A 14,760-nucleotide genomic window follows, 5' to 3' on the forward strand; every position below is an offset into this window, starting at 1 on the left:
AGAGAAGTTGATAAGTGTATCTTTTTTTTTTTTTTGATAAGTGTATCTTAAATTAATATTTTATTTACATATTGCCTAAATATTACTTAATGAGAATGTAATTTTTTTTTTGAGAATGTAATTTTATCAATTGAGTCTCCTATTACATAAAATTGGCAAGCAAATTTGCAAGCACATAATACAAAACAAGCCATTCTGTAGTTTTTCACTTTATAAAGGACATTTGATACTGAATACTGATACCATCCTATTAGAGATGGGTCATCCGATGTAGAAATGACTTGCATTGTTAGCTTTAGGATTGATAGCTGGGCTGTAGTTTGAATCTTAGTTATAAAGTGTGAGGCCATTGACCTTTAGGTAGACTTTGCTTTTTATCTTTATTAAAAAAATTTCTTCTTTAATACTCATAATTAAAACTATTCATCGATTTAGGAAAGCTGGGTCTCAATTCTATGAATAATTTTGTGATGTTGAAGTTAGTTTTTGACTGGAATCTAGCCCAGTCAAAGTAGCAGTTAAAGGGAAATGGATTTCACCTTAATTTAAACTTTCTAACAGAGCTGCTTAACACTGGGCTTCTAGAAGTTTCCAGTCTAAAAATCTGCTTTAAGTATTGTGGGAGAGAAAAGGCCTGTTAGCTAAAGGTGATCATAAGGTAGGAGTTGAGATTGTTGTTTTAATTGGTTTTCTTTGTAGTGAGTAGAGTCATCAAGATCCATATATCTTTCACAGGCAGCCTATAACTTTATAATAGCCCAGTTCCTAAAGGAAATAAGCTTTAAGAAAAGCAATTGTGAATTAATTACATATATGTCTATAGAATAATCTTAGATATACATGTATGTGTGATATTGAATAGGTAACTGAAAGTCATCAGATATATGATAATGGTAAGTGTCACAGGCAGGTAAAAATGTGGGCAGGTAATATTATTTTCTTGGCTGAGTTCAAAATTAGTCCAAATTATGAATGGACATAGCAGTCTCCTTGAAGATCTGTTTGAAGATCTATCCAATGAGAATGAACTGTACACGTAAAGCTAGTGGTGAGGACTGCCTCGGGCTTGCCTGGAGGGGCAGTGACTGTGGTCAAGCAGGAATGTGGCCCAAGGTTGACAGGTACGCCCTTGTTTCAGGAAAGCCAGAAACATGAGGGTTTGCGTGGAATCGCCTGCTCTAGAGAAAAAAATATTAATATAGAACAATAAAACACTTTTGTGGGCTCATGGGTTTCATGACCAGTTTAGGACCTCAGAGATACAGTAAATAGGGATTAGAGCTAACGGTGGAAAAGAATCTTGTGAAGTAAAATGTTAACTTCTTAGCATGAGTCGGTTTTCAAAGAAATTGAATTTATAATATTTATTAATGGATTGAATTTCTTAATTAGCCTCTCATTGCTGTGGTTGCCTGACTAGGATGTGAGGACTGAAAACTGTTGAACAAGATCTGATGGAGTTTATTTATGTTCAGTTTTTGTAGATACATGTGTTCATTAATTAGCGTAGTGAACGTTTCTTGATGCCCAACCACAAAACTCAGAGCTGCTTTCAGGGCACCTGGGTGGTTCAGTTGGTGTAGTGTCTGCTTTCAGCTCAGTTCATGATCCCAGGGTCCTGGGATCGAGCCCTGCGTGGGGCTCCCTGCTCGGTGGGGAGTCTGCTTCTCCCTCTCCCTCTGCCACTCCCCTTGATTTTGCTCTGTCTTTTCAAATAAATAAATAAGTAAAATCTTAAAAAAAATATAGAAGCTTCTTTCCACTTTAGTATATGTATATTCAGTTTTGTGGTGCATTCTCTGAAGAATAGAACAACAACCACACTTGAAATCTGTCTTAGTATTAGACTTACAATAAAGATTATTTTTATTTTTATTTTTATTTTTTTTATTTATTTTTTTTAATTATTTATGATAGTCACAGAGAGAGAGAGAGAGAGAGGCAGAGACACAGGCGGAGGGAGAAGCAGGCCCCATGCACCGGAAGCCTGATGTGGGATTCGATCCCGGGTCTCCAGGATCGTGCCCTGGGCCAAAGGCAGGCGCCAAACCGCTGCGCCACCCAGGGATCCCTAAAGATTATTTTTAACTCTCAGTAACTGTAAATCATCTTTTTACACATCTCTTTTTGCTTGTGCTGCTATTGGTCATCTGCAGTGTTATAGAGCTCTGGCAGAGGTTCCTGGAGGGGAAGCCTTGACTAAGAGCACAGCTAGGCTGGGGAATAGGCTCTCACTACTGCCTCACCGTGCTGCCTTCTGTAAGGCTTTCACAGCCTTTTAAGCTTTTTTTTTTTTTTTAATGAATGACCTTATCTGTTTCGACACCAGAGGGAAAGAGAGATGGGCGAGGACAAGAGGACATTTCTCTCTTGTTCCTTCTTTGGCAAAGCAGTCTATACTGTTGGGAATTAAGCCAAATGTGACCTATCTTGTATTAGGCATCTTTTGTTTCTTTAGAAAATTAGGGGAAGGAAGAAAGCTACCCAAAAGTTCTTAATTTTAAAGTTAGCTTCCTGAGAGAAAAATTGTCTCGCATGATATTTAAACTTTAGACTGAGATTCATTTAGTCTCTAAACAGACTCTTCTCCTGGACTATTTTTAACAGTTCACTTTGCTGTTATCCTTCCCCATTGTAGTTTCCAAAAATATTTATAAATGCTCTAATTTCAGAATTCTAATACATATAGAAGAGGAGGTGCTTGGAGTATGGTTTTCAAAGCTCTCGTTTATATTTTGATTGCATGACTTGCAAGTTAAAGTGACAACAGAAGAAAGAAAGGGATTGACAATAGAAAGTATACTTAGTGCCAGCAACCACCCATCACCTAGGCTGATGTCCTGGGCAATCTCTCTCTCCCCTTCTTTGCCACGCTGTAGATGTAGGAAGTCAGTGAAGAACACCAGTCCTGCCTCCTCAATAGTGGTCTCTCCAGTTGCTTCTCTCTTCCTCTTTTGGCAATAGCCTACATGAGCCTTTATCACTCCCTTAATTAGTGAATCTCCTTCATAAGTCCCCCTTACGTAATTCTCCAAATAAAAAACCTTTTGATTATTTCCCACTTTGGATGGAATAGCCCAAACGTTTATTGGAGCTTACTGCCTCCCTGGCCATGCCCAGTACTCCTTTATTAAGGCTATCCTACTGAAATAGGTTTGACTGTTCCCCTGAAGTCGCTAGTACTTTTATCCTAGGATGTTCCCCTTGCCTTCAGGCATTCCAGTGTCTTGTCTTGTCTATTGAGTGTGCTTATACTTCAGGACCCTGGTCACGTAATATTTCCTCTATGAAGCTTTTCAAGGCCCTCTTTCCTCCTACTTACCATTGTTTTCTTAGTGTCTAGTAAGTGCCTGGCCCACAGGACATAGCAGTATGTTTGGGGAATTAAGTACTTCTGTCTTTAGACTTAGAATAAAAATTATAATATGGAAATGTGAGGGTTATAAATTAAAATTTGTGTCTGCCAAATTTGATAGGTTAATGTGTTCTTAGCAGTTATGAAGTTAAATGTTTAATAAAAGTTTGCAAAACTTAAATCTTGGGATCTGCAAACATCTCAAATACCAGCTTTCAGAATTAGCTCTGAAAAGGTAAGCGCCTTTACGAATTAGGATACTAGTAAGTATTTGCCATAATATAATTTTACTCCCTTGTCTCTCAGTGTTATTTCTGTATAGTTCCACTTAGCCTGCCTGTTCTTATTATAGACTCTAGTACAGAGGGCCTTGAGAAAGCAAATTTAAGGGGCACTTGGCTGGCTCAGTTGGTAGAATGTGTAGGTCTTGATTTTAGGATTGTGAGTTCCAGCCCCATGTTGTGCATAGAGATTACTAAAAATAAATAAACTAAAAAAAAAAAGGAAAGTAAATTTAAAAACTGGTGAGTGTTGGGTCTGGAGAAAGTTAGTTGCAGGTGCTAGATATTTCCAAATTTATTATCTATGGTATTCTTTGTGTGTTATTTAATATATGCCTGAAGCTAATAAATTTGAATTTTGTGATCATTACACTTTGATTTCTTGAGTTAGTTTGACAGTTACTTAGAACAGTTGTTTATTCTCAACTGGAGACCTTTTTGATTGTTGTAACTTGGAGGAGGGATGGAGTGCTACTGGCATCTAGTGGGACACTGCTAAATATTGTACGGTGCATAGAATAGTCCCTAGAACACAAATCTGGCACAAAGTGTTAATAGTGCCAAGGTTTGTCAACCTTTATCAAACCTTTAAACTATCTATAAGAATAGAATCTGCTATGTAAATGTAATGGATTTTTATAGTTCTATGTTTGATTTTTTTGCTGTGTTTATTTCTTATCTTAATAACCTTTTTAGTTTCTTGGAGTTTGGAAAGTGCTTTACAGTATTTTATGCTTCCTCCACTTTTTTTTTTCACATAACATACACTAAATAAATTTGATGAATTGATTTTGATTGATAAATGAGATGAAAAGGAGAATAGTTGTTTTAAGGGAACATCTTTCTTTACACTCTGGGAATGCTGATTAATATCCATTCCCATTTGCATGTCACATCAGAAGCCCTGGAGAGCTTCCCAGCAGCAAATGCATGGAGGTGGGTAGCTACTGTGGCAGACAGGGAGCCATTGTTACTAATGGGAATGTGTTGGGAGGAAGAGGGACTTGAGAATCACTGACACATTTGGTAGTCCTATAATTCTAGTTTAAACATCTTTAGCGTCAAATTCATTAGATCTGTTGCACATTGATCTGTTAGATAGCACATTGGTCTAGATTAATTTACTTTGGAAAATGGGCTGTAAAAAATATTTAATTCAGGATTTATTACTGAACACCTGAGTAATTCAAACTAGTTATTCCGCTGTTCAGTTATTACCAAAGTTTTCTTGTAACTAGAATATAAGTTCATTATATACACTTTTCTTCCAAGAGATCAGTTCGGCTTACAATAGTAAAGACGGGTGACTTTATGGTATTTTATGTTTTAAAATTTTTGTTAAAGACGTTATGAGTTTGAAGTGTTGAGGGATTCATTTCTAACAGTGGATCTGTCTTCCCTCTCCCTAGAATCTTGATATCTGTTTGCTGTTAAGAACTTCACAATTCTTTAGGTATTACTTTCAGTACAAATGTGAAACGACTTAATTTGGTGAGGAAGCTATGAACACAAAAAAGAGCATTTCAGCCTATCATGTGAAAAGAGTATTTGGAAATAAGGAAAGTTCAACTATAGGGTAGTTTTTAGGTAAATATTATTAAATTGGCAGTGATTTTGCCCTCAGGTAATATAATTTTTAATTGTACAATATAATAATGTCTTTATCTGTAGAAAAAAGCAGAAGAAGCTCATAAAATATTTGAAGGTCTTGGCCCAAAAGTTGAACTGGTAAGTAAGAAATTTCCTTTTCCATGCCTAGTGTTTTTTTGTAGTCATTTTTCTTGGGATAAGGTGGAATACAATCTGTCTACTTTGGAATGAGATCGGGCAGTACATTTCTGGTAAACTTTAAAATAGTGGTGCACAAACCTGGTTACCTTTGCAGAAGTATTGTCCTGAGCATGTTTTTGCCTGAGCAGGACATTTAATCACACAAGATAAAAGCAGGAAGAAGAAGAGAAATCGAAGGCTCTTTGGGCCATATGTTCTTCCTTGCCTCTGAAATTAAAAATCTGTGAATAAATGTAATTTCTTACGGGATATAGTGGATTTATAAATGTTTTTGCAGGAGCGGCATTAATAGGATATGGGGTAAAGAGAATTATTCAGAGAACTTGGAAGTCTGGAGGTTTTGGTAGGGGCAGGCAGGTATTGTGAAGATCTACAAGTACTAGGTTTACATTAAAATATAAACTGTTTCTTTGTATTTTTATAAACATGTACAACATTTTATGTAAACATTTGATTTATTTTATAGCCACTCTATAACCAGCCATCGGATACCAAGGTGTATCATGAGAACATCAAGACGTAAGTATTTATCCTCTTTGGAGTTCTTCAGTTAAAGACCATATATTCTATAAAGAGATCGTTTTTATGTTATTTGCTGACATATTACTATAATATAGTGTAGGTGTGTTTTAGATTTGTGTAATTTGCTGTCGTTTTACTATATGTTATCTTCCTCTGGCTTCTTGGGGGTTGGGGTAACAGCTTTGAGTTTCCGAGGCCAAAAAAATGAAATAAATTATTGCATAAAACTAGCTGGTTTTATGATCTGCTAGTAAAAAAAAAAGGTGAATACTTAACATTGAAATGGCTTACCTTGAGGCTTGAATTTTTTGCCTCCTGTTTTGTCTTTTTTTCAGTGGAGTACCTGCAAGGCGCATGATGAAGTAAGATAATGAAGCTTTTTCATTTAAGACTAGTGATGACACCGTCCCCCACCAAGCCACATCTGCCATTGCAAAGTAGAAGTGCCACGGATCATTTTATCATTATTCAAAATCCTATTCTAGGGAAATCCCTTCCATGACTCTTGCTAATGACGGTATTTGTAGACCCTTCTGCCATTTAATGTCCTGGTGCCTTGGAAGCGCTCAGTCACCTCACGTGGGTGAGGAGACTGCTCCAGAATGTAGTTTGCTTAGCCTTGCTCATCCTAGATACCAGGCCTTTATGGATGCAGATTTTGGAATAAGAAAATAAGTGAAAAGAAAATCTAATTTCTTGATCTGATTGAAGTAAGAGAGGAAGCTAGATAGGTATCTCTCTCTCTCTCTCTTTTTTTTTTTTAATTATCATACTTTAAGAGAATTTAGGTGAATTATTCTTAGTTTGTAACAAAAATGTGATATTTCTACTTTGTATTATTAAGAATAATCAGAACTTTTAAATTATCTACTAGTATAGTTACTATTGAGCACATTGCTATTTATATATCATATTTTTTTTCTTTTAAAAAATTTCTTACTGAAAATATGTGCAATAGCTGACTACTTTGCAGAATTGGTGGCAAATATAATTTGCATGGTAGTATGCATGAATAAAATTGGAATTTGAATAATTTTAACTTTTGTTAAATAAGTGGTTTATAATAAAAAGAATTCTATAATATAGGATTTTTGTGTGAGATGCTACTATGGTCTTGACAACCCTTAGAAGTAGGTTTAGGCAAAACTCATACCTTGTTTTGGAACTGCTTAGCTGTTTTAGCATTTTTTGAAAAGAGAATAGCAGATAAAATCTAGTTGGCTACTTTTAATGACCTTTTTCCCCCCCATAAAGCTTCAGTTATGTTTGTGTTCTGTCTTTCCCCCTTAATATTAGCTGGAGAGCAGCTCGGTCTGATTTATTTCATGCTGTCTACAGTGCCCTACTACAGTGCTTAGCACACTGTCGTGGGATGGGTTACTGACTTCTTAAGTCCTAGGAGACATTTTAAATTATATTTATTGATTATCATTTGCTTTTGAGTAGCACATAATTAAAATTAGAGCAAACTGAATACATGGTAACGCTTCCACTGTCCGTCACCTTGTGAAATAACCATTTACTCAGCTGCATGCATCCATATGAATCGTGTAGTAGCTTTTTTCTCATCACCGTCATTTGCTTTGTATGAAATAGCAAATATACCTTTTAATAATTCTTTTCATGTCTTGGCTACTTTTCCATATAGCCAGCTCCTGACTGTCCATGCTAATTTGAGTGGAGCCAGTGTCACTGTTAGTCCTGAGTGGCAGATAATCCAAAAAATTACTTCTACTTGCCTTGGCTTTGTATTTATATTTGAATAATCAGCTTGAAATCCTTTCTGGAAGTAGGTGGGGTATAAATATTTATATTTGAACCTGCATGTCATTGTTTTTGAAGGTCATAATGCTTCAAATTTAAAAAGTGTAACTGTTTCATTAAGATATAAGAGAAGTCTTCTGTCTTGTCACATTACCCTCCATGACTTCTTAGAGTGGTTTGTGTCATTTCTGTGCCTGAAGAAAATCTGCCGTGTAAAGCACAAGTCCCCTCTCTCAAAAAAAAAAAAAAAAAACAAAAACAGAAAAAAAACAAGTCCCCTCTCTCTGTGTTGGTAAACATTCTCATAGAAGGGAGGTCAGCACCATGCCTGAGGGAGGGAGGTAACTTTAAAAGCCTTTCCTTTTCTTCTACCTCCCCTCCTCCAAGAGTGCACAGAGTTGCTTATATCATCAGAGTTCTTAACAAGAATCAGTGACTGTGTACTTATAACTTGAAAATATTTGCCTTATACTTGGATGTAATAATTGAAAATGAACTATTTGTATAAAATCTTTCTGTAGAGTGGGGGGCATTTTAGTCAGTTCTAATTATTGCAAAAGTCTTATTTTGCAGGGTGAAAAAATTAAAATTAACTTTGATTACATCAGATATTCCTAAGTGATCTTTGCTTGTTTTTCAGTGTCTCTGAAAAAAAAAAAAGTGAATGCATTATTAAATCGTGCTTTTTCTTAATGTCATACAACCATATTTTTCTCTTCTAGAAACCAGGTGATGAGGAAAAAACTCATTTTATTTTTTAAAAGAAGAAATCATGCAAGAAAACAAAGGGTGAGGTCCTATCCTTTAACTGAAATTTGTGCAACTGTCCCATTCATGCTCATGTAGGCATTCACTTTCCCTCTATTATGGAGAATCGTTCTTGATTATATTTAAGAAAGGTGCTGATTTAGAAAGTAACTATAGATGACTTAAATATAAATCTAATTCTAGCAGCAGTTGACATTTAATATCATTATCAGATTAATTTCTTTGGTCATCTGTGTATAGCATTTTCATCTAGCCAAAATAAAGAAAATGGTGAGTAGTTAAAAAAGAATTTGAAAAAGAAATAGGACGATCTACATTTAGTCTCTTAAACCCTCAAACAAATGTGGGTAAGTTACAGTCATGCTGAGTAGACATTACTGTTCTTTCTTATTAGGGACTGGGTCAGCTAAAGTTCAGCTTTTTGAAATTCAGATACTTTTTCATATTTATTTTATGACTTGCAGTCCAGAAGTTTTGTGGTTATAATGTTCATGGAAATTGTTACAGGAAATATAATACCAGTATACTTCTTTTCGTAATATGTTCATACTAAATTTAGACAAACTGTTGATTCATTTAAATTCAGTTGCTTACCAGATAAATGATGTTCTTTAATTCACATCAAAAGTGAGCCATGTACCTTTTATTTAATGACATGACCGTTTAATGAATTGTAAAGCTCAAGAGTCAGCCGCTTTTACCTGATATGTAACTTCTAATGTAATTTGCAGCCTGGTTTTTCAGATACTATCTTTAAATTACTGAGTTTTGTTTTTGCCAAAAATAAACAGGTATTAAATAAGAAATTACTAAAGCATATTTTTTTCTATCCAGTTATTTTATTATAATTGTGGTAATTTAATGTCTGGTGATACAGACATAGAAGCATAGACTTTGTTTTCGTGCTTCATAGAGTATTTAGTTATAATGTTTACATGTTCACTGATTAATAAATCTTTATTGGCTGTTTACTCTGTCCCATGTATTGTTCTACAGAGGTGAGCAAGATAACCATATGGTTTTAACCCTTAGGTAGCCTATGGTATAACTGGGGGTAGACGAGTCAGCAGGCAGTTACAGTATCGCAGTCTCACTGTGGGAATGGACATTCAGATGACTGTGGGAGCATTCAGGAGTGATAGCTAATGCTCCATGTATGCGTCATAAAGAGAAGTTTGCAGGAAAATGAGAAACTGGAAATTTGCACAGCCTCAGCAACTTAGGTGAAGGTCTGGGAGGTAGAGGGACTGTGGCAGGTTGCTGGGAGCATGGCAGGAATGAGGCTGCAGAGTGAAGAGGGCCAGGTTGGACACAGCCCTGGAGGTCCCCCCCTGAAAATTTGGATTAGATCCGGGGGCATCTTTTAAGTGTTTGAACTGAGGGAGTGAATTATTCAGGTTTGTATTATAAGAATTTGCATCTGGCTCCACCATTAAGAAGGCGTGGGGAACAGTTAGGCTTTTACTTTGATGTAGGTGAGAGATGATGTTGGCCTGGACTGAGGAGCTAGCTAGAGATGGAGAAAGTGAAGGGTACAGAAGACACCTGGAAGTTGAAAAGAATGATTGGGAAGTGTGTGGGAGTGGCACAGAGTGTGAGGCTAGTAGTTTCCTTTCCAGCGCCACCTTCTTGAGGTGACCAGTGTTCAATGGTTTTTCGTGAGTTCCACTACACCTTTTCCTATCTGTGTAGGGTTGACACGTTCACAATTCTGTGCTCATAATAGAGGCTTCTTGCCTCTCTGTTTAAAAAATGAGATCGTACAGTACTCATTTCTCTCAAAGGATTAATTCTTGGTTTCATGTGGTTGGTTCACTGCATTTCCTTTTCTCATAAAGTACAACCAATTTCTACCTTTTCCAGACTGTCAAAAATGTGTATTTGGTAGCATTATTTCTAATAACAAAAACCTTCAAGTAATCAAAACCTCCAGCAGTAGAGGAATGGTTAAAGTGAGTGTTTTCTCTGACGGGTTGGAAGGAAAACACCAAAATGTTAATAACTATGATTGCCATTGGGTGATTGGGATTATGGATTATTTACATGTTGCCACTATTTTCCATTTTGTTGGACAATGAAGATATATATTATCAGGAAAACAAAAGTAGTCGGTCAGCTACTAATAGCTCATTAATTATTTTATATTAGTCTTAATGTTAACTAAAAAAAATCTAGCCAAAGTATGCTCTATATGCTGATCTTTGTGGGAAACAGAGCTCTCTCCTCTTTCCTCTTTCAGACCAAGGACAGCTTTTCATTCACAGTTGAGTCCTAGGCGAAATGTACTTCTGACTTAGCCTTATGAAGTAGCATTTACTTTAAAATATTAGGTTTGTCAGAATGACAGAGTTTAGTTTAATTATTAATTTGCTGCGGGTATTTAATAGGAACAAAAAATCTGCCAGCGTTATGATCAGCTCATGGAGGCATGGGAGAAAAAAGTGGACAGAATAGAAAATAATCCCCGGAGGAAAGCTAAAGAAAGCAAAACAAGGGAGTACTATGAAAAGCAGTTTCCAGAAATTCGAAAACAAAGAGAACAACAAGAAAGATTTCAGCGGTAAGTAGTTTGATGTTTAATGGGTATGCTCTTTCCTCTCCTGCAGAGTCACACTTCTGCTCTTTCACAGTGTTGATGAATCACCTGAATGTGATCTTAAGAAAGTTCATAAAGAACTTTCATTTTGTATATAGAACTTCACTATCAACTATCAAAGATTATGTCTTACTGAATTTGATACTGAATTTTTATGCCTAATGATGCTATTCAATCTAAATTTAAATAAATATTAAATTAATTAATATTAACTAATTAATTAAATATTTTGAAATTAATTCTTCTGTTCCTGAAAAATACCCATTCCTTTAGAAATGACAATGAAAGAGAATAGACTTGACTATTTCTTAGTCTTTCGTTACCAACATGACCAAACAGTATTAAATAGATTGCTGATTAAGACATTCTTTGATATCAGTGATTTCTGATTTGTATTTACTTTAGAGAATAAGTATTTTGCAAAAGAAAAAGTTTTAGATTTCTTCTCCATGATCTCTTGTAAGATTATATGTAAGTTTTAATTCTTTAATCACGATTACATTTTTATAAGGGATGAGAGTTGTTTTTTATACCCCTCTATAAAAAATATTTAATGTATTTTTCTAAGTCTGCTGTCTTCTACCTTGGAAAATAAAGACTGCTATTTGAAATGGAAATGTCACCAATATCTGTGGTTTTCTAGAAGTTTCCCATAAGTTGTTCTACCATTCGAACCTGGACATGTAACCTTTAAATCTTATTCTCAACATTTTAATCCTACTTCTATAGAATTCTAATCTTCAGGCATATTACTTAAAAGTAGTGGCTCAGTGGCATCTCTTTTCTGACTTCTTTTTGGTTAAAAAAGTCCCATTCATCGGAGTAATGTATATAAAAGTAACTTGGTGTCTTCTTTATAAATGGCCTTTAAATATATTTATAATTTCTTTTTTATATTTAGAGTTGGGCAGAGGGGAGCTGGCCTTTCAGCCACCATTGCTAGGAGTGAGCATGAGATTTCTGAAATTATTGATGGGCTCTCCGAGCAGGAGGTAAGGAAATTAATTGAGTTAGTTTTTTAATTCATTGATTATTCAGTCAGTTTAGCCTCATACCCCAGAAACTGAGGGCTTATTTGTACATAAATGAGGGAACATTTACAGAGTTTGGATTGTTCCAAAGGCTGGGCAACCATTTAAGGTTTTATACCAGGCAGTCCCATGATCAAATTGGCATCTTACACAGATGGCTTCGGCAGCAGGGAGGCCTGGAAGGAGAGGTAAAGAGGCTGTTAACATAATAATAAGACCCTGAATCTGGGCATTGGTGACAGGGATATGTAAGACCAGATTGACAAGGGATTCATCTGAGCTAGAATGGACAACTGAAGGCCTGAGGTGCTGGTGGGTTCTCCAAAGTGTATTCTCTAGCCAGGGGAACCTGGGAGAGATGATATGGCATCAATACATCTGTGCTGAATAAGAATAAATTTCAGGAGGCGCCTGCCTGGGTGGCTCCATCAGTTAAGCATCTGCCTTTGCCTCAGGTCGTGATCCCAGGACCCTGAGATTGAGCCCCACATCAGAGTACCTGCTCAGAGGGGAGCTGCTTCTCCCTCTGCCTGGTGTTCCCCCGTTTCTGCGTGTGCTCTCTCTCTCTCTCTCTCTCTGTCAAGTAAATAAAATCTTACAAAAAAAGAAAACAGATTTAATCCATAACATGAGTATTCTGAGCCGTGTTCAAACTGTCTCTAAAGCTTGGTCCAAAAGCCACCTCCTGTTTATTTAGTCGTTCTGATTTTGATTTTATATACCAGTTTTTTAAAAACCTCATCCCTGATGTCAACTATTCTTCAATTAAAACAAACAAACAAAACAACACTAGAAAAGCTCATCACTGCATCCTGCAGGTCTTGCTTATTTGAATGTGGTGGTTTCCTTAAGTAATGCTCAAAGACACAATTATTAAATTGCTATATATTTTAAAACTTGTGCTCATAATCCTTGCAATGATGACTTAATCTGTTTTCAGTTTTTTTGCTTGCTTTTTTGACTGATTCCATCAGGGCACATCAGTAGGCATCCAAAACTAGGACCAGTTGCAGTGACTTCAAGCTAATGTGTCTGCCCCATATCTGCTTTGATTGAGCATACCCCCTAAAGTTAGACACTTTGTAAGAACTTGACTGTAAGGTGGTATCCACTTCTGTGAGGAAGAGTTTTAGTAAAAACCTAGCTTTGTGTTGAGGTCAATACCTATAATTTTGGCGAAAAATGTTTTATGTTAATTTGTGCTTATGAACTTCTAAATTAAACTTTGGGGAAAAACCGATTATACAGATGTAACAAAGTTTTAGTTGAAATTTTAAGGACAGTAGTCCAATTTTCAGTGAAAAAATTATGTAAGATGAGCAAGAAGTATTTAACATGAGAGTTTAGTTAATTTAAAATCAATGCCCCTTAAGATTTTGTTGCCTGTTTGCTTTTTTTCCTATTCATTGGTCTCCAAAATGACATTAAGATTTATTCTTGATTTAAAAAAATGATATTAAGACTTTTAAAAATGAGACTATATTAATATAATTGTTTTTATGAGATCATTACTTCATTGAACTTGGCATTTCTTTGTGTCCTCTAGGTCTTAATTTTACTCTCTGAAGTATCAACTTGTTTTTTTTTTTTCTTTTTAAAGATTTTATTTCTTCATGAGAGACAGAGAGGCAGAGACATAGGCAGAGGGGGAAGCAGGCTCCATGTAGGGAGCGCGATGTGGGACTTGATCCTGGGACTCCAGGATCACGCCCTGAGCCAAAGGCAGACGCTTAACCACCGAGCCACCCAGGTGTCCCAGTATCTACTTGTTTTAAGTAAAGCACTCTTCTCAAAACGTAGTAGTAGGATATAAAAGCATAACATGTATACCTTCTGCCTCTGTAATTCATTTAATGAGTATTTATTAGATATACGAGTAATCACCACGTGTTAGATGTTATGGTACACGCTGCTCTTGACACATGAAACTACACATGTGGTTTTTGTGGCAGATATTGAGTTAGCTGGTCTGTAGCCCTTTTTAAATTTTATTCTGTGTAAATTATGTTTACTTTCTTTGGCAGAATAATGAGAAACAAATGAGGCAGCTATCTGTTATCCCACCTATGATGTTTGATGCAGAACAGAGACGGGTCAAGTTCATCAACATGAATGGGCTCATGGAGGACCCTATGAAGGTTTATAAAGATAGGCAGTTTATGAATGTTTGGACTGACCACGAGAAGGAGATCTTTAAGGACAAGTAATTTAAACTTTAAATTATTTTCTAATAGAAGCTTACATAAATTTATGGAAAGTATTTCACTTGTAAACTGAATGATTTCCCCAAAACCGTAGCCCCCTTTTGGCATTTGAATGGATACTCTATTAAGTAGAGATTATAAATTTGCTATGATCTTCCCATAAGTTTATAGATGGGAGCACAGGTCACAGATGAGAACTGGGGTTATGAAGTCATGTTGAACGTGGCACCCAAACTTGGGTGGTGTCTGAGTTACCTGGGGGTGTGTTTTAAAAATACAGAGTTCTGTGCTCTACCATAGACCAATCCCATCAGTTTCTGGTGGATGGTGTCCAGGAACTTGTGCCCTTAACTCTAGCCATTTTGCAGTTGTCCCTCTTGTTGGCAGTTAGGGATCACTGAGAAGTAGTCTGTACTGATAGTTCTGTCCCCAAGAGGTCCCCTTGCTC

The 14,760-nt window shown here is 36.1% G+C and overlaps 1 protein-coding gene across 15 annotated transcripts in view; it reads left to right on the plus strand.

The window, feature by feature from the left end:
- Nucleotides 1-14,760, plus strand: part of NCOR1 (nuclear receptor corepressor 1) — a 154,858-nt gene that overhangs the window by 58,810 nt on the left and 81,288 nt on the right. For 11 of the 15 annotated variants that reach the window (XM_041770168.1, XM_041770178.1, XM_041770170.1 and 8 more), the window contains exons 7-13: nt 5,308-5,364; nt 5,894-5,946; nt 6,285-6,311; nt 8,436-8,502; nt 10,869-11,041; nt 11,979-12,069; nt 14,133-14,311. In XM_041770168.1, the coding sequence (XP_041626102.1) occupies nt 5,308-5,364; nt 5,894-5,946; nt 6,285-6,311; nt 8,436-8,502; nt 10,869-11,041; nt 11,979-12,069; nt 14,133-14,311 (647 nt within the window). The remainder of the gene's footprint in view (nt 1-5,307; nt 5,365-5,893; nt 5,947-6,284; nt 6,312-8,435; nt 8,503-10,868; nt 11,042-11,978; nt 12,070-14,132; nt 14,312-14,760) is intronic. The other 4 variants (XM_041770171.1, XM_041770179.1, XM_041770182.1 and 1 more) reach the window with 1 other exon arrangement.

The sequence above is a fragment of the Vulpes lagopus genome, chromosome 10 (genome assembly GCF_018345385.1).
Source record: "Vulpes lagopus strain Blue_001 chromosome 10, ASM1834538v1, whole genome shotgun sequence".
NCBI lineage: Eukaryota > Metazoa > Chordata > Mammalia > Carnivora > Canidae > Vulpes > Vulpes lagopus.